The following is a 23,071-nucleotide window of genomic DNA, read 5'->3' as shown; positions in this document are numbered from 1 at the left end:
AACCTCCATTTGATTTCAAGAATTGTTAACAGCTATATTTACCCTTTCTCTGTAAACATACACACAATTTTTGTCAGTCATTTGAAAGGAAGCTTCTGATATGACACTCACATCAAATATTTCAGCATTATTTAAGAACTACTGTCTTCTTTATATCCATATTACCATTGTATTTCCATGACATTTTTTTATATATACATTGCAATTCTGAGATAATTCCCCCTTTCCCTTAAAGTATAGCTTTTAGAAATTCCTTTGGGGAAACCAATGGTTTTGTTATGTCTGAAAAGATCTATTTTATCCTCATCTTCGTGCACTATTCTAGGTTGAAGTTACCTTCTCCAGGCACTTCGCAATATTAACATACTTTATTCCATTTTTGTTGTTAAGAAGTTGTTGAATACGATAATTTTATGTGGCAACTTGGCTCAGCCATAGTGTTCCTAGTGTTTGTTCAAACAATGTTCTGGGTATGTCTGTGAGGGTGTTTCTGGAATTAACATTTGGGTCAGTGGACTGAGTAAAGAAGATTGTCTTCTCCAATGTGGATGGTCATCATCCAATCCACTGAATTCCTCAATATAATAAAAGACTAAGTAAGGAAGAATTTTCTCTCTCTGCCTGTCTCAGGCCCCAGCTAGGGCATCAGTCTCTCTGCTGTCTTTACACTTAGCCTGGGACTGAAACTTAAACCATCACTCTTCTGTTTTTCAGGCCCTCAGACTTGGAAGGGAATAATACCATTGTCTCTCCTGGGTGTCTAGCTTGCTGACTATAGACTTTGGAATTTCTCAATCTCCATAGTAGCATGAGCCAATTCTTTATAATAAATATATACCTGATTGATTCTGTTTTTCTAGAGAACCCTGACTAATACACTGATGGTATAATTGATATACCATTTTTGGTAGTTTGTGGAGTCTATTTTTCTGGCTTATTTTGAGGATTTATCTCTTTGATGTCCTGAAATGTCATACAAGGTGCCTAAGAACCCTTTTTTTTTTTTTTAATCCTTCTTAAGATTTGTTAGTATTCCTGAATTTAAAGACTTTCATCGATTCTGGAAAATTCTCAGGTGGTATTTATTTGAATACCACTTTAATCCTTTATTATTTCCTTGGGAATTCCAGTTAGACACATGAGATAGACAGTCTATTAACCGTATCTCTCAATCTTTCATAGTTTCCCTTTCTTTCGTTTCTCTGTGCTATATTCTGTATAATGTTTTCCGACCTATCTTCCCATTCACTAGTTATCACTTCATCTGTGTCTAATCTGCTACATAAACTACACATCAAATTTTAATCTATATTTTCCATTTATAGACAATCTGTTTTGCTCTTTTTTAAGTCTGCCTCACTGTATTATATTTTGTTCTTTATTCACACATAACTTACATACCTTCATTTATCTTTTCAAATATATTGTCTTTTTAAAAAATTTTTATGAATAATCCTAATATCTAAATTCTTTATATTGTGATTATGTTGTATAATCTGTAAACTGTATAATCTAAACTGTAATTATGTTGTATAATCTATAAACTGTATAATCTATCTCATTGTAGCTTATTTCCTTGCATGTTTAATGATTTGTGGTTGTAAACTTACATTTTTTAAAAACTTTTTCCTTGAAATTACCTGAGACACTAATTAAAGTGTTTTCCTTTATACAGGCTCTGAATTTGCCTCTACTGGGGTCTGGTAGCACTACGAAATTGGTTAGCCTTAAATTCTCAAAATGAAATTTTTCACACTACGAAGTTGCAAACCTGCAACCCCTTGTCATAAGTGATCAGGACAATTTTCCCTCCTTTTCCACACAAGTCAAGGACAAGACTGGCAAGTATCCATACTGTTTTCCTTTGAAGTTTAGGGTTTTGCCACATTGTCGCTGGACTGAATATGTCACTCTTCAATAGCCTAAGCCTTATACCAGGGACTCAATTTGATTTCCCAACTTGAGTGGTTCTTAAGTTTCTTTCCTTGTTCCCAGAGCATGGCTTTTTAAAACAGAAATTGTGAATTACTGGGGAACTCAGGGAACTGAGTACACCATTCACATGCCTCTAGATTTGGGATTTTTCATTGTTCTGGGATTATGATGAATAATCTTATCAACATGAGCATCCATTTTAAAGTTTTGAAGAGGGGGCACCTTTGTGGCTCAGTCAGTTAGGTGTCTAATTCTTGATTTTTGTTCAGTCATGATCTCAGGGTCATAAGCAAAAGCCCTGCATAGGGATCCATGATGGGCATGGAGTTTGCTTAAGATTCTCTCTCTCCCTCTCCCTCTGTCCCTCCCCCAAGCATGTGTGCATGCTCTAAATAAATAAATAAGTAAAATCTTAAAAAATTGTTTTTTAATATATCCTACATTGTAGAGCATTGTGTACTAGGGCTTTCTAAAGGACATTAAGTTTTCCATTATTTTATAAAAGGGAGTTCTAGTTCAGTTTCAATATTTTTTTTAAATAATGCTCACTGTCTTGTTTGATGGTATAGTGGTAGACAAAGGGGTTTTATTTTGTTTTTATATTTTAAGTGATCTCTATATCCAACATGGGGCTCAAACTTATAACCCTATGATCAAGAGTTGAATTCTCTACCAACTGTGCCAGCCAGGTGTTCCTCAATAATTTTTTTATCCAAGTAATAGCAAGATACTCATTTTATTCAGTCAAAAAACAGATGTGCAATGATATAAATGCATTATTCTTTAACAGAACTGATTTTAATCCACAGATCCCTGTTTTTCCTTCAGAGAAACAATCTTGTGATTTCAAGTGTAACCATTCATTTCCACATTAAAACTTATTCTCTCTGGGGTAAATTTCCAACCAATTCACAATCATACACAGAATTCATTTCTCCATGTGGTGTAAAGCCTAAAATTAAGGCTCAATATTATATGCTGCCTTGACATATGGTAAAACTGGGAGGGCTTCAAATGGCCTAAATATAAAAGTTTCCCTCCCCACTCTGTTCTCAAGGATAAGGTATGCTATCCAAACAATCAGAGGGACCAGGCACAGTTCCTATTTATCCTTTTGCAAGCCTGTGGAATATTCAAACAAACCAATCATATCATCTTGTAAGAACCAGGAGGCATCACACACTCATATTACTACAAAGTCTGCCTCCTATCGTCCTCGGTTGGTTACTCTGTGTCTAAGTACAATCCCTGTGAAGCCCTGAGTGGCCTTCAGTATCCTTCTCCCTGAGCTATAAATACATGTGACTAAAAATTTGCTGTCAATCTCATCTGTTCAGTGGCAAGTGCTCAATGTCTAGCTATTCCCATATCCACAGGGCAGGGATCTCTCCCTTACCAACGGGGCGATTAAGAAACCACTGTGTTCCAAACCACATGACATGCTCCACCATGACTGAGGACACCTGGTCAACCTCAATTAACTGCTCTTGATTAACTAAACTGACTCTGTGATATGGTAACACTGCCTGGGAAGGAATAGCTAATTGCCGGCAGATTTGGGCTATGTCCTGTGAGGTATTCTGTTGTCTTTGCTAGGCGTTGCCATCACTTTCCACCCTAAAACTCTCTTGTCCCCAAGATGAGAATTGCTATTTCACTGCATCCTGCTATAACCTGGTGATGTCAGGTTTAGTCTGTTTGGCAGGTCATCTTTGCTTACCAAGGATCAGCCTAAGTCACTGTCTGGCCTGGGGACTATCATCAGCTGCTTGGGAAGCTATACAGACATTGTAATTGTGCACCTCTGGGCCAGGCCCACAGATAGCCTTTTGTGAGATTTGTGGAAAGAAAGGAGATCACCACCCCATAGAGAATTAAGCATGACATCCCAGTTGTTCATGCAAGGGTAGTGACCTTGCTGGTTTCCTGTGCGGCTGCTCCCCTTGCCACTGTTGCTTGCGCTCTCCTGACCCTCAGGAGTATTGAGGTGCACATCCATCTTGGCCTGTAGCCCAGGGGCTGGTGAAAAAAAAAAAAGGTAGGGAGGGGAAGGAACATTGGTACTCAACTCTTCTCCCAAAACAAAACTTGTAGCCAGTGTACCTAGGTTTTGCTCAGTATTCCTGTCTACCAACACACCAAGGGGCTAATCTTGCAATCATTGGCCTTATGGTCTCCATCCAAGCCATACACAAAATGAGTTTACTGGATATGGACCTTGATTCCAGGAAGACTGGAATTCCCTGGACAAAGAGGCAACCCCCGACAAAGGAGGCTACCAAGCTCCTGGAACTTTCCCCATAAATACCCCGAAGGTATGCACTATAGGTGATTGTGCAGACAGAAACTGAAAGCTGCAACTTTACATGGCTAAAAACCTAAAATATTTCATATTTGTGGAATTTGAACAGAGGAAAAAAAGAAAGAAAGAATTCCACATGACAAAGGAGGTGGGGCCACAGCAGAGGAGGGTTTTGATCCAACAAGCCTGGTAGTAGACCCACAACTCTTACCCTTCACCACTCTGTTCCCCATGTTTCAGTTGTAACAAAGATCCTAATCCTCCACAAAACACCCACGGCACCCATGTGGCATCATGAAGGGGTTCATTCAAACTGAATTTAAGCCCACGGTTTATAAACCAACTACTGCTATTGGGGATGTCCCCAACCCTGATGATACTGATTTGAGGTTCTCTGGGGGAAGAAACTTATAAGTATGATAGGAGTAGAGAGCACCATTCCCCACATCACCCTCATTCCTCACCTATATCCAGTGACCGAACAATAATAATAAGATAAATTAAAAAAAGAAAAGAAAGAAAGAATGCAGAATACAAGGAGAGAAAACCAACAAGAAACAACTTAAAACAAAGGTTCATAATTTGACCTCACTGGAAATCCAAAATTTACTAGAAACATTTATATAGCAAAAGATAAAAGGACACTGATTTGTGTGCCTTTATAATATAGATTCTGAGTTAATTTTCTAAAGATTTTATTTATTTAAGAGAGAGAAAGAGAGAGAAGTGAGGGAGGGGCAGAAGGAGAGAATCTCTGAGCAGACCTCCTGCTCTGCCTGGAGCCCAACATGGGGTTCAATCCCATGACCTTAACTGAAACCAAGAGTTGGATGCTTAACTGACTGAGCCACCAAGGCACCCCTGAATTAATTTTACTATCTGCAGAAATTCATCAATTGATCTTAACAAATACTAAGGTTAAAATTACAGTTATACCTTGACTCCCACTAAAAGTAAACATGGTATTCCCTACCATGAGGGAGTTACTGAATATAAGGTAGAACACAAAGAGGTATGACTTTCCTTAACTATAAGAAGTTCTGTCTAGCTTACATTCCCTATGGTTTTAGCACTCATTGCCCTAAAATATCCCATAGTGAGCATGGATATTCTGACCCAATTAAAAAATAGGTGAAAATTACTGGCTTAACAAAATAAGAACTCATGACCCATCCCTCACTCCCTACTCCCCCAACCCCATTAAATAGTTAACATGACTCAATGTAATTTAAAACAAGGTCCTCAAGGATTAAAAACTTGCTATTTAACAGGTAATGAGTGAATCCTTTCCTGATTCCACTGGTATTCCATTTAAGAGCCTTATTTGACTTGTTCCTTAAATCTGGAACAAATGAATGGTGGCCTATAGTTGATTGCTGCAACTGTAATGCCACATGCCATCCCATTAAGGTCCTACAGCCAACAACCTAAATTACTGAAATTGCTGACTCCATCCAATCAGCACTGGGCTCCATGTTTAGCGAGGTGTCTGCTTGGGATTCTCTCTCTCCCTCTATCTCTGCACCTCCCCACTCTTATGCTCTGTAAATAAATAAATAAAATCTTAAAAAGAAAAAAAAAGAAACAGGTATTGACCTTCTCAGCACTCACATGGTTAAGACAATTTCACCATCTTTAGTCCCTTTTGGGTTCTGGGGGTAACATATTCTTCAATAACAAATTTTACTTAATGTCACTAAAGTTGTTATTTAAAAATTAGCCCACCTTGAAAGGGGATCCCACCAATAAAAGTCTCTAAAAATCTGTCCAAATTGAAATCAACAGGCACTCCAGTTTGTGCCCTCAGAAACCTCTTCACCAGAGAGGCTTCAGTAACTATCTTTCATGGCTCCTAGAGTTTCTGGACCACCTATGATGGCCATAAGTTGCCCATGGGCTTCTGATACAAGAAAGTGCCTTTCCTGGCTTGGCACTATATACCATTAAAATGGCAATTATTGGCCATATAGTGTTTTCTTCTGGAAATAAAGCTCTCATAAACTTTGAGCCTGTGACCCCTGGTACCTGGCTAGCCATTAAGCCTTGAGTCATTAAAGCAGCACCCCAAAAGCTCAGCATAACTTCTGAGCCTTCCTTGCTACTGGATAAAGTCAAACCTGGACCCTCTGATATAATCCACCTGCAGAAGGGGTGTCCTGTCTTCAGTCTCTCGACAGATGCCACAATGTTGATGGAGGCCATGTCTTTCCCAGAGCCCTAAGCTACTTGGCAAGCCCATTAGAATCAAATGAATCACCAGCAGTGGGAGTTCATACATTTTACTGATGATATCACCACCATCATACATCAGTGGAGAGCTGCTGTTTTCATCCCTTAACCAGAATGTCCCTGATAAAGGGGAAAACCCAAGGGTCAGGATGATTGGTACACCTTAGGCAATAACAACTGGCCCCATCTGTACATTTTTGTACATTGACTAAGAGTTGCCTCCTTTTTTGTAAAGAACTCTGGGAATCTCTTCACAGATACCTAAAATAAAAATCAAGGTAACAGATTTCTCTACACCTACCACGACTACAATACAAAACTTCACGAGGATACCCCTTATCCCCTTTGGAGTTCTAAGTACACTAATAGTGACCAAAGCACTCATTTCACTTGTCAGAATACATAATACTGGGATCTTGAAGAAAGCATTCAAACTTTCAGCTCCTCTATAGGACCCAGGCAGCCAGCCCCAGGCAGCAAGTTTAACTGAGAGGCTGAATGGGCTCCTCAAAGTACTATTTAAGTCACAAAGTAAAAAATTCATGCCTGCCGACCCCTGAGGATATCCACTTTTTACAATAATGCCACACAGATTTCTGCTTTGCCATGTGATAAAATAGACCACACATGGCCTAACCACAAGTTCCCTCCCCACACAGCCCTTGTAGATAAGGCCCCTTTGCCAAACAACCCTCCCTCTATCAAAGGGACCAGGCCTAATTTCTCTCATCCCTGAGTAGCAGATTTCAGTTTCCTGACATGACTGAGCCAAAGGCCACTCAATCAACTGAGCTACCCAGGTGCACTGGAACCCCACTTTCTTACTACTACAGAGCCTGCCTCCCACAGCCCTGTTGTTCACTCTGTTCCCAAGTGCATGCCCTAGGTAGTCCTGAACAGTGTCTGCCTACCCAAAGCTGTGAATATATGTGACTAATAAACTTCTCCTGATTTCATACAATCTCCTCTGTCCAGTGTCAGGTGTCATGTGTTTACCATCCCCACAATCCTCAGGTGGGAATCTCTCCTTCACCAATAGGGTGAATATGAGGCAACTAAAACACAAACACCAATACCACTCTCCTTTCTCTCTTGAAAGGGAGCCTTAAGTATTAGGGAGGAGAGGCATCCAGTTCGCAGATGGCCTGTGACCAGGCATACCCTCATGGAGTTACAACTTGTCTTGTTCATCATTGGGCGCTGAGATCCACTGCCATCGTCTCATGCATGACCAGGACCTCAGGTAGAGGTATGTGCATCTGCACCCTTATTGTTCCAACCCTAGGGTATTTAGGGCTTAGAGTCTACTTAAACCACCCTGTGCCCTTCTTGAGTTCATTTCAGTCTTTCTCCTGTACCCCTTTGGGAGTCTGGGAGCTCCACATGGCCATCTGCTGGGGCGCTTCTCCTCATCATGGTTTCTCTATCTTTCTAGGGTTCTACTAAATATGAAGCTTCTTGAAGGTACTATCTTTCCTTGAGAATTAAGTCACAGTTCTGTCTATACTTGGATTTCCTAACCTCATTCAAATTTCTATTGCTTAATTCTTCTGTAACTCAACCAGAAAACTGGGGTTCTGGGCATCTTCCCAGAGACTCAGATAACACCCAGGGCCTTGTCACATCTTGAATAGCTCTCTCACCAGCTAATGAATGACTCAATTCTCTTGCCAGAAACAAAAAGTATTATGTTGTCATGTACTCTTTCCCACTCTGAAGTCTGTTTTCAACTCTCCAGGTTTAAATGCCTTAAAAAATCCTTTCTCTCAAAGAGTCAGGCTATTTCCAGAGACGACTCCGACTTCCAACACTTCAACTTTTCGTTTGCATTTTAAAAAACTAATCAGGGCTGCCTGGGTGGTCCAGTTGGTCAGTCAGTTTATCCATCTGACTCTTTGTTTCGGCTCAGGTCATGATCAGGGTCATGAGATCAAGTCCCATGTTGGGTTCTCATGCTCAGCGTAGGGTCTGTTTAGGATTCTCTTCTCTACCCCTCTGCTTTTGCTCTCTCTCTAAAAATAAATAAATAAATCTTTAAAAAAACTAATCAGAAACTTAAGTGAACATGTATCATTACACAACAAATAATGTCTATAGAAAACATTAAAGGAAGTGTAAAGGAATAATTATTTTAATTATCAGCTGTACACCTTTAAAACAGCCACTCTTAATTGAGCCTTTACTTACCTAGGTATAATGGATTGCTTTATATACATTATTTTATTTACTCTTTACCACAAATGTTAGAGACACAAGGTCAGGTGAGATAGGGTGAGAATTATACCCATAATTCAAACGAGACAACCAAAAATTGAATCTTCCAGATATTTGGAACTTGCTCCAAATTAGGATTTAAGCCCTGTTACTTGTGATTCCAAAACATGGTTTTTCATCGTTTCATTTTATTGCCTCCCTTCTACAATCATCAACCCTTAGAGGTTTAGAAGAGATTAGATAGCATAGAAATGCCCAGAATTATAAAGTTAGGGATAGACGCCACCTAAAATTCGCCTACTATACCATATACCATTCACATGAATCACCTTATCAAGAATATTTTCTTGGGGGCGCCTGGGTGGCTCAGTCGGTTAAAGCCTCTGCCTTCTGCTCGGGTCATGATCCCAGGGTCCTGGGATCGAGTCCCACATCAGGTTCTCTGCTTGGCAGGGAGCCTGCTTCCTCCTCTCTCTCTGCCTGCCTCTCTGCTACTTGTGATCTCTGTCTGTCAAGTAAATAAATAAAATCTTTAAAAAAAAAAAGAAAGAATATTTTCTTGATTTGAACTTCATATTCTCCATAGTGTTGGACCAAACTCATAACATTTTTCAAACAATTCATCTAATATGAAAATTTCCATTCAATTTTGAATCTTAAAAATAAAGCTCATATAATTGCAATAATAAGCACTTTGAATAAAAATCAATTTTTTCTCTTTATACTTCTAATTAACTATTACATGACATACATATATAGTATAATTATATAATCTGTGAACACACACATGCAGATGTCTTAAAATTCTTTTCCAGAGTAAAATGAGAGCAAATTCCTATTGCTGGTGGTATAATATTCTCTATAATCTAATTACTGCTATTTTCAGGTTGTTACTTTTACTTTTCAACTTATCTTATATCATAAGTAGCAGAATTCAATGAAAATAGTATGAGGTCGATATAAATTTTTATGTAAAAACCATAAAACTTTTTGTTAGGGGGGAGGGTAATTTTAGACTATTTAATTGCTTATTTATTTATTTTTCCTGTATCCTATCTTTGTGGTTTTAGTTGGCATTTTGTGGAAAGACATTTTCTGATTACAAAGGAGAGGAGGACCCAACAAACGCAACAAAGGAAATCTACTGTTAGATTTCCTGGGGGTAATTGACCAATGATGGCAATGTATTTATCAGGCTGTTTAGTCATTTTTGTACAGTAAGACAAATAAGTATGCATTTTACTGTAAAATTCTGAACTTTCCCCTTGAAAGCTGTAACTATGATTTGGTGACCTTCGTCAAGCTGCCCCAGCTATATACACCTTGGCTCAAAGATCCTTTAGCTCAGTAGCTGCTAAATGATCAGGCACTCTGCTTCATCCATCTGCTCTAACAGGGACCTCCATGGAATTTTTTAATAAGCTTTGGATACTTTCTTTTTATAGCTTTGCCAACATAATCATAATGCATCCTAACACCAGGCAGTGTAAATTAATTCCTCTTCTGTCTTATGAGCCACTTCACAGAGAAGAATCAGATTTTCACCTTAACACTTGATTAAATTGTGGAAAGAAGACGACCAAAAAATAGGTCTCTTGGAAAACTGTATCTCACTTATTCCAGCCTGGAGACTAAAAGTAAATTTAAAGCAAATTAGCTCTTTCTAAGATTTATTTATTTTTGTAAGTCTTGATGGGGGAGAGGGAGAAAAATAGAGAGAGAGGGGACAAGGGTGGGTAAAAAGCCTATTTAACGAAAATTAATCTTATGCCAGATGAACTAGAGATTCCCAAATTTACCTGCCCATCAGGCTCACCTGGGTAGTCGGTTAACAGTACAGACTAGAACCTCCAACTCAGTGTGTTTGACACCATGTGCATTGTAAGCACCCAGGGAGATTCATGCTGTCACACAAATTTGGGAATGACTGAACTGGAATCGAGGTTATTTATAAGTTATTGGGTTTCAGGGTCTAACGGCATGTATGACCCCGAAGAATGGTTGTTTTAGCAAAGTATACCAATGCATGTGCACAACCTTAGACATCTATTCATCCAATTTCCAAGGTTATTGCAAATTTTCTTGTAGCAGATTAAAAATTAAATCACTAAATTTTTCCAGACCTGCTCTATTAGGACATATACGATGGCCTTGGCTGTATCAGTCATCCCCTGGGTTTTTTCACTATTCACTCTAACAGTCAACCTTAAAGTCCACCTCTAAATAAGTTTAATATATTTTTCATGATGTGTTCTGTGTGGATGATTTGTTTTACCCCTAGAAGACCATAACTCCTGGAAGGAAAGAAAAATACGTTCTACGTGTGGACAGTGGATAGTAGTTGTTCAATGAGTGCTTTCCAAATGAACCTCACATCGATCTGACTTTGCAATCCACATCATTTGTAAATCCTGTCTGAGCAGATAGGAAGCTTATGTTATCAAACCTGAAAGCACTCTTTGGCATTTCAAGCATTAGTACATTTATACTCTGGGCCTGGCAATATTTCTGAATCAAGAAGGATGTTGCAAGTCAACCTAACACTCTGATTCATTTCACATCATATTTCTTTTTATCTTTTTTTTAAAGATTTTATTTATTTGACAGAGAGAGAAACAGAAGCAGTGGGAGGGGCAGAGGCAGGGAAGAAGCAGACACCATGCTGAGCAAAGAGCCCAATGTGGGACTCCATCCCAGGATGCTGGGATCATGACCGGAGCCAAAGGCAGACACTTAACTAACTGAGTCACCCAGGCACATTAAATTGTGGAAAGAAGACGACCAAAAAATAGGTCTCTTGGAAGGTTCAAAAGAAGGTAGAGCTTTTGCACCCCAATTTCACATCAGATTTCTCATTGTTATCCTTTGATATTTGATTAAGGATGCTGAAGAGTTTCAGCATAGAAAAATTCTCCCAAATCCATCATTAAAATAACCAAAGAAAATACTAAAAACCTAGCTCATTTGTAATAATCTGAAAATTAGTGTAACTATAAACACTTCTAAAGATCTTCACTAGCAGGGGAAGCAGAGGAGGAAGGAAGCATGGAAACGTGGATACACTGAATATAGCAGAAACAATTGCTCGCCAAAGCTTGTTTACCTTGTAAAGTCAGCCTGAGGAGCCAGAACACTCTGGACGATATTGACCAAGATATCTTTGGATCTTTCAAAGAGATTGTAAAAAACAATGGACTAAGAAAAAGGCAAGGTTGAAGAAGATTTCGCTTAATTCAACTAATATTTGGAGAGCATCATTTATAAATGTGCATCTTCTGAATAAAAAAATCAGAAGCAATCTTTTGAAATGTGATGCATGTAAAACAGCTGTTTGTAAGAGGATAAATACTGTGAATGAATCTATGAAGGCAGTGAAGTAAGGGAAACAAACATTACATGATTACATTAAAACACATTTAGAGCACAATTTCATTACAACAGTCAGCACTGCCTTTAGTCAATTACAGACTCTCCCAGGCCAACTTCTTTGCACCCTTCACAGTCTTCCTTCATCAATTTTCTCCTGTTCTCCTGACCCCACTCCTGCTGTAGACCTTCCAATGTCCTCTTCCTCTTTATCCTATTCAGACCAACTCTTGGAAAAATTTGTAGGGAACCACACAGAAATATGCTGTGTGGTTCCCTACAAGAAAAACTCCAAAGTCTTAGACCAAAGAATCAAATCGTTAATGGCGGCACTTCTGCAAATTAGTTAATAGAAAAGAAGTGTTATTTGGGAAAGTAGGGGGAAGACTTTCCTGAATTATCAGCATTTTATCTTCTGCCCAAGTTTAAGGTTGGGGCAGGGAGGCTAGAGTTGCATCTGTGTTTTTAGCAACACCAATTACACACCATCAGGCAGATTCCTCAACCTCTTTGAGCCTCAGTTTACCCTAACTCTGTCTTGTTATGTCTCCTCAATGACTAAATCCTTTATCTTCCATTTGCAGTGTAGGCATGAGAACCTAGATCTTTAGAGTTTTAAGTTGCTTTTAGCTGTCACCTCTTTCACTGTTCTTACCTTCACACAAATCTGCCTAAATCCACCTAAACTTCCCAATCATTCATCAAAAGCAGCCAGAAACTAAACAGGAAAGTAGTCATTAAAGCATATTGTAATTATAAGGATTTATAAACCAATTTGTTTCACTTTCAAGACCTACAGACGAGGTACATTTATTGCAATAACTTCAAAACTTGGAATTTTTTGAGCTAGATAGATAAAAACTAAAAATATATTTTACTTGCACTAAAAAGTGTGAGCTTAAAGAAAAATGAATCAGTATATACACGATAGCTCTTGTTTCATTTGAATGAGGAATGTTCTTATTCAAGTCATTCTTGTGTCACCAGGAGACTGTCCCTGGGTCTTTCAGTCTCAGAAGAGATGACTCTTAAGTTCTAAGCTACATACTCCACCTCAGAGTAGTAAGGTTTCTGAAAACCAGGAAGTCTTGCATATTGGGGACTGCAGGATAGTGACAATAATCATACACACAATAATCATACATCACATTGTATGGAGAGAGGAACATTCTGGCATTTTCAGAAGCCCCATTAGGAAATAATGAAAACAATACAGATGTTCATGGGTCTTTTTTATACCTATCTATGTGTGTAACTTTCCCCAGCAAATCATCCATGAGGCATGGAGGGAAAGCAGAGCTGCCTGTCTTCTGTTAAATAGTCTTCATATTTTAAAATATTAATTGCCAAAATTAAAATTCAAAACCTGTTTTCTAGTAAATTCTATATCAGAAGGCTTTCTGTAGTCTGAAAACATCCTGTTTCTTTGATGTGTTTTTAATTTAAGCTAACCCAGTCATAACAATATTTTCATTGAGTATTTTTTTTCCCATAAACTTCAAGTTGAGTGAGCATTTTGCCTCTAGTTAATGCATGTAGTAAACTCTTTGGAGTTTAAGAATCTTCCTTTTCTTTTGATACTTTCTGTAATTTGCCTCAAGATTTATCTGGAGAACATATATTGAAATATTCTCATCTTCGTTTCTCATACACATAGTAATAATTATAAATGTAAGTAGAATTTTTGGTCTCTTTAAAATTGCATTTTTAAAATATTATCTGCACCCTGACACAGTCTCTTCCTTTAAATTATCTTAGTGTTAACTCTTATTTTTAAAGTTAAGAGTAGTGATGGAAACATATGATTCAACTCCTAATTCTATCACCATCTATAACTGGGGGCAAGTGACTAATTTTTCACAACACATTTTTAATGACCTATGAAGTTCAGTAGCTGGGTGAAAATTAATAAGTGTGTTTCCTGCTTTTAAGGATATATAGAAATATTTCAATAGACTAATTTAAAAAATCGAGATGTAACATTTTGCACAAGGCATTCAAATGTTTATTCTGACCTTGACCACAGCACACTTAATCTAGTTTTTTTCTCTATTTTTCAGTTTCTTTTTTTTTTAAGACTGTATTTACTTATTTGTGTGTGTGTGTGTGTGTGTGAGAGAGAGAGAGAGAGAGAGAGAGAGAGAGAGAGAGACTGCATGAGCAGGGAGGGGGCAGAGGGAACTGAGCAGGGAGCCTAGTGCAGGGCTCGATCCCAGGTTCCTGGGATCATGACCTGAACCAAAGGTAAACCCTTAACTGACTAAGCCATGATTAACTGACTGAGTCACACAGGTGTCCTCTATTTTACAATTTCATAGAGTTGATGCAAAGCCAAGCTACTCAATGCTACTGAAGACAGTCCAGAGAAAAGCAAAACAATAGACATTCCATAAGTAACTTGGAGATATCTGAGAATTTTGGAGTCAGAAGGAGTTTAGTCATCAGCAAATAATAAACAAAAATCAAATTAACAAGAAAGCAATCCTGATTTCAAAGATGAGAAAAAGGAGACCAGATTGCTGGTATGACAGAGATCTCATTAATTTCAGAATCAAGTCTAGACATCATGTCACTGGACATTTGGGCTGGTATTTATCCCACAATAATTATGATTTTTAATTTTTTCAAGGACAAAACCATTTTTTAAACATCAGATCACCTATGGACATGGTGGATATAATTTGCAACAGGAAAAGACCAAGCCTTTGGGTGCAAGTAGGAGAAGAAGGTAGACCTTTTGCTCCCCCATTCCATGAAGGTTATGCCTTCATGTGCTGAAGGGAAGGTTTCTGATTGCAAAATCTCTTAGGGAAAGACATCTCCATATCCTGACTCTGTGCTGTGCTTAGAAGTCAATCTATGTTCTTCTGAGACTTTGTGAAACTAATCATTCACCCTTTTGATTGGAAAGCCCTCTTGCTTGGGAGTAGATTGTTGGGGTAGAGGGTCATTAAATGATAATCCTACCTGGGAATGATAATATTCAGACAATAACAGTTACTTATTATAATTTTAAAGTTGTATACACTAGGGTCTGAATGGCATAATAACTTCTAGGATATAAAATCACAATATGTAGTGATTTCTTTATGTGCAGGGAGAGGGATTCTAGCCTAGAGCCCATGGAGGCAACGGCCTGTGGAAGGAGGGTAGAAACCTGAAACAAGGCTAGACACTAAGGACAGAGCCAACCAGTAGGGATCTCCCATGAATGGGCATAATGAACTGACTCTAGTAGTAATGATGTTGAATACCTAATGCTAGGTTTCCCATTTCTGCACTATAATTCTCTCATATTATCCTCCAGTCTTGGGTAAACTTTATTATACACCACAACCATCCTAATGATATCTTTGCTTTGGGCAACAAAGAGAGGACCCTGAGGACAATCCTGATTTCAACTAGAGAGTTTGGCAGCAGCATCAAAAAAGTTGTGGGAAACAGTAGAAAGTGGTAAGCAGAGAAACCAGAGCATCAAATGAGAAAAGTGAAGGTAGCACTCAGGATGGAGTCCTATCATCTGAAGATTCTCAGAAATACTAGGTGTGGAGAAAAAAACAGTTTGTATACCCCATAGTATGAGAGATATAACTTGTTCATTGAGATTTAATGCAAAATGATGCCTCAGGATTGAAGAACCCACATTTTTTAGATATCTGACTGAGAAAATACATAACAGATGAAAAGATTCTATGAAATATAAATTCTCATTTTTATGATACTAACCTATATATATTTGGAAAATGGTAATATGTATGATATATGACAGTATTTATTTAGACACAGATGCATACATGGCTTGTAGACCCCTCTAATAATTCTGTAGAATCCTAGAAGACCAGTATGCCCATGTTGGTAAATGCTGGACTATATCATAAATTGTTGTCCTAATGGCCAAAAACCTATTTCCTGTAACAACCGGAACTTTAATCTCTAATATATAAGCCTTCTTCCACCTGCCTTTAATTTGTCCCTTCCTCCATGTAGAATTACAAGCTATTCAAGCTAAAGAACTTTGTTGGGTGCTCATGTAATCTAATCCCTTCAGTTGGCTCTTTGAGATTGAAATGCTAGATAATCATAGTCAATGTTCACAGACAATTTGGGGGGGTCTCAGCAATGTATCTGTACAATACATTGCAAAAATATCTTATGCTAGATTCTATCCCAGTCCAGCCCAATCATTTATTCAGTCCTGAGTCCTGGTAGCCTATTTTGAGCACTGACAGTCCACCACCACTTGAGGGCCAAGGGCTCACACATTAGTGGCATTCTTCACTAGGTCTAATCCAAGCCTTATTTGTTAGAGTATGATCGTCACATGGCAGAGAATCATTTTTGAGTGAAAAAAATAAAATATCACTCCTGAAAATTCCAAATTATTTTCAGCAAGGCTGGGATGGAAAAGTCTCATTTAATTGGCAAGTCCAATAAAGATGTGACATTTACAAACTAATTATAACACATTTCCATTCTTCATTGGTACACTGAATGATGACATATTGTTCTTTTATAGTTGCCATTTCCAAGTCTTAATTGCTTTGGTTTAATTGGTTTAATCCAAAAAATGTCAATTCAGTAATTACCACTATGCTGTTGGAATTAGCTTCATCTATCGTGCAAAAGAAAATTGACTTCAGAAAGGGAAAAACAATTATAATATAATACCAGGGGAAATACTGTATCAACAAGATATTAAAAAACAATGTTGGGTGCCTGAGTGGCTCAGCGGGTTAAGCCTCTGCCTTCGGCTCAGGTCATGATCTCAGGGTCCTGGGATTGAGCCCCACATCGGGCTCTCTGCTCAGCAGGGAGCCTGCTTCTCCCTCTCTCTCTGCCTGCCTCTCTGTCTACTTGTGATCTCTGTCTCTCTGTCAAATAAATAAATAAAATCTTAAGAAAAACACAAACAGTGTTATATATAACTGAAATTAGTTATTTTATGGGAATAAAGAAAATATAATATACCAAATAAATAATCAAATATAAATTAACTAATCTAGAAATGCATTCATTCTTTTGTAAATTTATTAATTTGCTTAGAAAATATCTATTGAGTGCCAATTATATGCCTGGAAAAACAGTTATAGAACTACTTTTATGGAATCTAATGGGTGAGGAAAAAAATGAACACAATGCATGTATAAGTACAAATTGCGGTCTTAGGTGAAAAAAATTGTTTTGTTGAGTGTATCAGAATCTGATTCGTTGACAAGATTAGCTGAGATATGAAGAAAAGGCATTAGCTGGTTGATACAGAGACAGAAGACAAGTATTTCATGCAGAGGAGAAGAGCATAGCACACTTCAGAAGCTGAGGGAAGGCCAGTATGGCCTAAGTACAGAGAAGAAGGTAGAAAATGGCACAAGATGAAGTGGGACAGTTAACAGGGGCTACACATCACTGGGGCATGTTAAGGTTTTGTTCTATCCTAAAAGCAATGGAAAGTCATTGACATTTTTTAAGCAATAGCACGAAGATCAAAACTGAACTTTAAAAAGATCACTTTGGCGCAGATTGAAAAGAAGAGTGGATTCAAGAGCTGAGTTTGGAGACAACTGCAGTATTCCAGGTGAGAGATAATGACCGGTTAGAAGGTAGAGTTTATGCCTTCAATTTAACAATACATAAAATCTAAAGTTATTTGTGTTCTACAAGTGACCTATTTTCACAGAATTATACATATCAGGCTCAAAGGGATAAGGGAGCAATGAAATAGAAGGTGCGCGTGCTTTAGAATGAAATGCACCTGGTTTAGCTTGGTCTGAACTTTTGGCTCCGCTACTTATTAGCTAAGGGACCTTATACAAGGCATTAAACTCTCTGAGCCTCAGCTTTCACATCTTTTGAGCAAAGAATACTACCTCCCACAGCTGAGAAGACTAAGTGTGACAACGTGTGTGATATTCTCAGCATGTGGAAGGCCAGTTAGTATGAGGAGCCCCAGGACAGATCGGCTGGTTTCATCCCCTCATGTTAGAGATTCCCAAATTCCTTTTGAAGCCGGTTCCTCCCCCTGGGCTTCTTTCTCCATGAACAGCACTAAAATTTACCCAGTTGCACAGGTCAGAAGCCCAGCAGGCATCCTTTTCCCTCACCTCTATGACCATCAAGTCATATAAACTCTTTTCTCAAATAGCTATTTAGTTGATGGACCACTTCTCTGCCCACTTTTCCTAACCTAGTTAAGGTCACCAACATCTTCAGACTGGAGTATCCCCTTCATCCTGCCTCAGTTTTCTTTTCCTCTTCCACTCTTTATGCTAGCCATGCAAATCTTACTATCTTAATCTTCGACCATTGCCCTTAAGCCAAGAAAAAGTAACCAAGTTCATTAGCACGACTAACAACACCCTGCATGATCTACATTCTGCTTATATATCAGCCTTGCCTTTTGGTTCTCCTCCCCTCTGGTCCAGTAGCTGAAAGAAACTGCTCCCTACTCAGGACTTGTAGCTCTCAGAAATACTCCCTTCACCTCCAGACTCAGGCCAGTGGATGGACGCAGTTCCTCCTGGCTGGAGCATTCTCCTTCCAAAGCTTTTCTTCACTCATTCAATACCTTAAAATTGAGGTATTGAGGTAAGCTCAAAACTGAGGCTTTGGCTCAGATAGCACTTCATCTGGGAGGCACTTTTCTTCCACCTGACTGTATCTCAAAAATGTAGGACAGCCTATAACTTGAATTTCACTATTTGAATGAATTCAGTGAGCACTCAAGTGGGGCCAATGAGCACTCAAGTGGGGCCAGAGAAGTCTTACTGGATTGACGCAAGTCACATAGGTTGGGATTGGTAGTGTGAGCAGAAGACCCAGGTCTCCTGCTACACGTTGCAGTGTCCCTTTCTCACCATCATGCCAACACCCACCTTATTCATCTCTGATGGCATTAGCTCTCTTCATTAAGCCTTAGAAACATTCTCTTCAGGTGGTTGCACATTTATCTTATGGGTTATGATTTTTTCACTCAAAAAAGACTGATGTCACTTCCTTTCCCAATATTTCTTTGACTCTCTTGACATGGTATCCTTGACTACTGTAACACTCTCAAACACTCCTGCAGATGTGTTGTATTGATTCTCTCCCCCATGACACTGAAAACTCTTCTGAAACCAGGACCATGCTAGCTTCATTTTGCATTTCAGGTACCCAAGACTGTCCTTGGAACACAGTAGTATTTAATATTTGTTGAACTTAATGGCACGCCAGAGCTAAATGGTGTCCAAATGAGGGCAAGTAAAATGATGTAAAGAGTGCTAAGAGAAAATGATGTAAGAGTAAAATGACAGACAAAAGCAATGATGGCTCTGCCATCTAGAGATAAAGAGAGAAAAAGCAGATGACTCTGGCTAAGATAAAGAATCAGGAAGGCAACTGAGAAGATGGTGCCACTGCTGGAACAGGCTGCCTCTCCTGGGGAGTACCTTCAGTCTTTCAGTGGCCTTCCTGCTTCTTTGTTATTCGAGAGAGAGAACTAGAAATAGAAAGGAAGAAGCTGTCACTTTCAGACAGCTGAACAGTTAAGTAGGAAAGCTGACTCACACAGCACTTTCTATGCCTGCCGGGAAGCCCACAGCCAGCACAAGAGTAGCTGGTTTCACAGGTTGCACATCATTGAAATGACAGAATCAAAGTCAACCAACTGCAATGGAAATGGGACCGAGCTGGGAACAGAAATCCAAGTGTCAGTTTGGTCTTGTCCTCTGGCCTTCGGCAGACCTCGGAGCCCCACTGTCCTCTTCCCGTGAAACACAGGTTCAAAGTAGGTGGTCTCTAACAGTTCTTTCTCATTCCGGAGTTCCACAATTTATGGGCTTGACTTGATTTACTTAAAGCAGCTACATAACCAAGGTAAAGAAGACTGTCAGCCTTGTTCATGTACGCAAATGCAGACATCCACGCTCTTCCCTTTACTCCTGGAACTTGAACCGGACTAGTTGAAGCGTTGACACATAATGATATCCCCTCATCTACATATGGTAAGCACAGCTATAAGCTTTATCAATCAAAAGTTAGAATATGGTGAGGCTGTAGAGCAGTGGTTTGCAAATATAAAAATCGGCATGGCAAGTTGTTGAAAACAAGTTGCAAGGCTTTGCTCAGGATCTGCCAAATTGGAATCTCCAAGATGGAGCCCTAAGAATATATATTTTGCACAAAGTTCACTTGTGATTTGATAAATCAACTACTCTGAGGCTTATTTTTAAGAGAAAATTTGTGTTTCTCAAAGGGTGGCCTGTAGGTCAATTTCATGTGCATTATCTGAGATACTTGTTAAAAATATCTGGGAATGTGGCCAGAAATCTCCATTCTCACAATTCTTTCAGTGATTTTATAAATAGTTTATATACTAGGACAAATGAAATCATTATGTGGACAAAACCTCAAAGTCTATGAAACAATATAATAAAGATAGGAAATTATGATTGTAGTAGTTTATTTCAGTATTATTATTTATATTATATTTCATCATTTTACTTAATCCCCCATGCAAGCCTAGAAAATAAGCATTTTTAGTTTCATTTTACTGATAAATTGAAGCGTTAGAGAATTCAGGTAACTCGCTCAAACACACAAGATTCAAATATGGTTGCATTGGAACTAAAAATTAATGTCACCTAGCTAGGAAACCACCTATATTGTGACAGCATGTGTAATTAAGATTTCAGTACACCTTCTAATTAAACAATTTGTCAAGATCTTATCTGATGAGGCAAGCTAGAAATATGTCTCTGTTCCTGCTGGTTGGTTTTATTAGCTACTACGCACATGTTAAAGTCAGTATAATAAGCATAGATTACCCAAGATAAAATGACTATTAACTACAAAGCAACAAAGTTTCAGGGATGTCCTAGAATCATAAAATGATCTAAGGTAGTCATCAACTCTAGTCAACACAAATACTTACAGTTGAGAAGCCCAGAAGTATGCTAAGCTCTTACCACCTAGTGAAGAACATCTCAGCTCCAGACCTTAGCTACTGACTGCTTCATTGTCTGTGTTTACTCCACGGGCCCTAGACTCTTGCTCTCAACTCAGTATGACGATTATTTGTCTTAGTGCTAGAAGAGGACTACATGAGATGTCAAATGTCCTTCAGGGAACAAAATATTAAATGTTGTTGCTACAGATATGCTTTTAAGACAAAGATTTTTCTTCTTCTTCTCATTGAGTCTTCTCAATTTATCTGATAAAATAACTGCTTGTGAAAAGATATGCTTGTCTTGGCCTCTTGCTAAATTGAAGCAGGAAGGGTGTCCCCAGTTCCCTGTTCCTGAGTTGGCCAGTTTTGCATCTAGCAGAGTAACAGACACTTCAAAAATATGATGAAAGTGACTAAACCTTAGCTATTAGGAGACCTAGTCTGATTTTGTACAAAATTCCCTGAAAGTGTGACTGGAAAATACAAAGTTGTCCAAAGCCATGTAACTTTTTTTCTTTTTAATTTTATTTATTTATTTGACAGAGAGAGAGGGAACACAAGCAGGGGGAGCGGGAGAGGGAGAAGCAGGCTTCCCGCTGAGCAGGGAGCTCAATATGGGCCTCCATCCCAGGACTCTGGGATCGTGACCTGAACCAAAGGCAGCCACTTAAGGACTGAGCCACCCAGGTCCCCCAAAGCCATGTAACTTTTTACAGAATACAAATTCTTCCCTTTCCTGTGTTCACACCCTACCCTTTTCCTCTTCCTTCTCATTGATGTTACAGACTTCCTAAAATATGCAGACACACAGATATTTTCACAAAGGGGAAAAAAGTAATGACAATGACATCAAGAAAGAGAAATTGCCAAAAAATAAGTCAAACGTTCACAAGCTATAGATAGATTTGATGGTTTTCTAACAGCAGTTTTGGTTTCTTTGTTTTGGGTTTTGAGAGGTGATTTTCTGTGTGTTTTACTCTCACTCAAATTTTGCATGCCAACTCAGATTGTTTAGCCGTATCCTGTCAAGAGTATTCTTGAAGGAGCCAATTCTTCCACAAAATCAATATCTAGTTCTCTAAATAAAGAAGAAAAGGATACTTACAAGTCTCTGATATGCTGTTATCTCTAAGAGGTTTAGGAAGAAACTCTGATAAACTTTCTTTCCTGTAAATTAATTAAAAAGAAACTATTAAGTACCAAAAAGGAACAAATTCAGTTATATTAACAAATTTTATTTATTTTTTTAAAAGATTTTATTTATTTGAGAGAGAGAGAGTGAACATGATCGGGGAGGAACAGAGAGAGAAGCAGACTCCCCACCAAGCAGGGAGCCCGAAGTGGGGCTCCATCCCAGGAGCCTGGGATCATGACCTGAGCTGACAGCAGACGCTTAAACAACTGAGTCCCTACATTAATGCAGGTGCCCTTACATCAACAAATTCTAATCATTTTGTTTTTATAGAGTTACAACTGGTAAACACCATGACTTGACTTTCTTAAGAAAAGCAACACCTCCAATTCTACAATAAAATTTTCTGTTAAAAGTCAAAAGGCCTTCATCTCAAATAACAGGTGTTAGTACCTAGAATTGCCAGCTACGAAATGCAGTGGATAATTACTGCATCAGTGCTGTTAGGGATTAATGTCAAGTTGAGAAGGTCATCATCTAAAAGTGACTGTCCATTACAACAAATACTTATAGGCAGAGAAAAATGTAAGAAAATATTTGGCATGGTTACACCTTTGGGAAACTGTAGAAAGTTATTATACTTTTGGAATAGGACTGTAGAAAATTTTTTAAATCTTTCTTAAGTGCCCTGAGGCATTGTACCAATATTCTACTACCCAAATGGGAACCATGTGAAAGGAATCCAACAATCTTGCTCCTAGAAACAAAGATAAACAATGTACGTATAATTTCTGTTCACAAAATGGGCCCTGTATCCCAGGGTTGAGCACCTGACACAAGAAGGATGAAAAATAATAAGAGCCATTTACTCTTCTCGGACTCTTGCAATGACATCCTAAATGACTCTTCTCTTATGCATTCTTGCTTCCTACAAATCCATTCTTTACTCAGATGTCAGATGGAATTATTT

At 38.5% G+C, this 23,071-nt stretch overlaps 1 protein-coding gene and 1 pseudogene across 2 annotated transcripts in view; both read right to left on the bottom strand.

The window, feature by feature from the left end:
• PKIB (cAMP-dependent protein kinase inhibitor beta) overlaps positions 1 to 22,079 on the bottom strand; it is a 41,181-nt gene extending 19,102 nt beyond the window's left edge. For both annotated transcript variants that reach the window (XM_032862430.1, XM_032862431.1), the window contains exons 1-2: positions 22,075 to 22,079; positions 3,850 to 3,954 (exon numbers count right to left, since the gene is read on the bottom strand). In XM_032862430.1, coding sequence (XP_032718321.1) covers positions 3,850 to 3,934 — 85 coding nt within the window. In that variant the 5' untranslated portion in view covers positions 3,935 to 3,954; positions 22,075 to 22,079. The remainder of the gene's footprint in view (positions 1 to 3,849; positions 3,955 to 22,074) is intronic.
• Positions 22,080 to 22,083: 4 nt separating this feature from the next.
• The window catches only part of LOC116870546, a 66,836-nt pseudogene continuing 65,848 nt past the window's right edge, over positions 22,084 to 23,071 (bottom strand).

The sequence above is a fragment of the Lontra canadensis genome, unplaced genomic scaffold (genome assembly GCF_010015895.1).
Source record: "Lontra canadensis isolate GAN:19392208 unplaced genomic scaffold, GSC_riverotter_1.0 scaffold23, whole genome shotgun sequence".
In the NCBI taxonomy this organism is placed as follows: domain Eukaryota; kingdom Metazoa; phylum Chordata; class Mammalia; order Carnivora; family Mustelidae; genus Lontra; species Lontra canadensis.
This window is presented reverse-complemented; position numbering and strand designations above follow the sequence as displayed.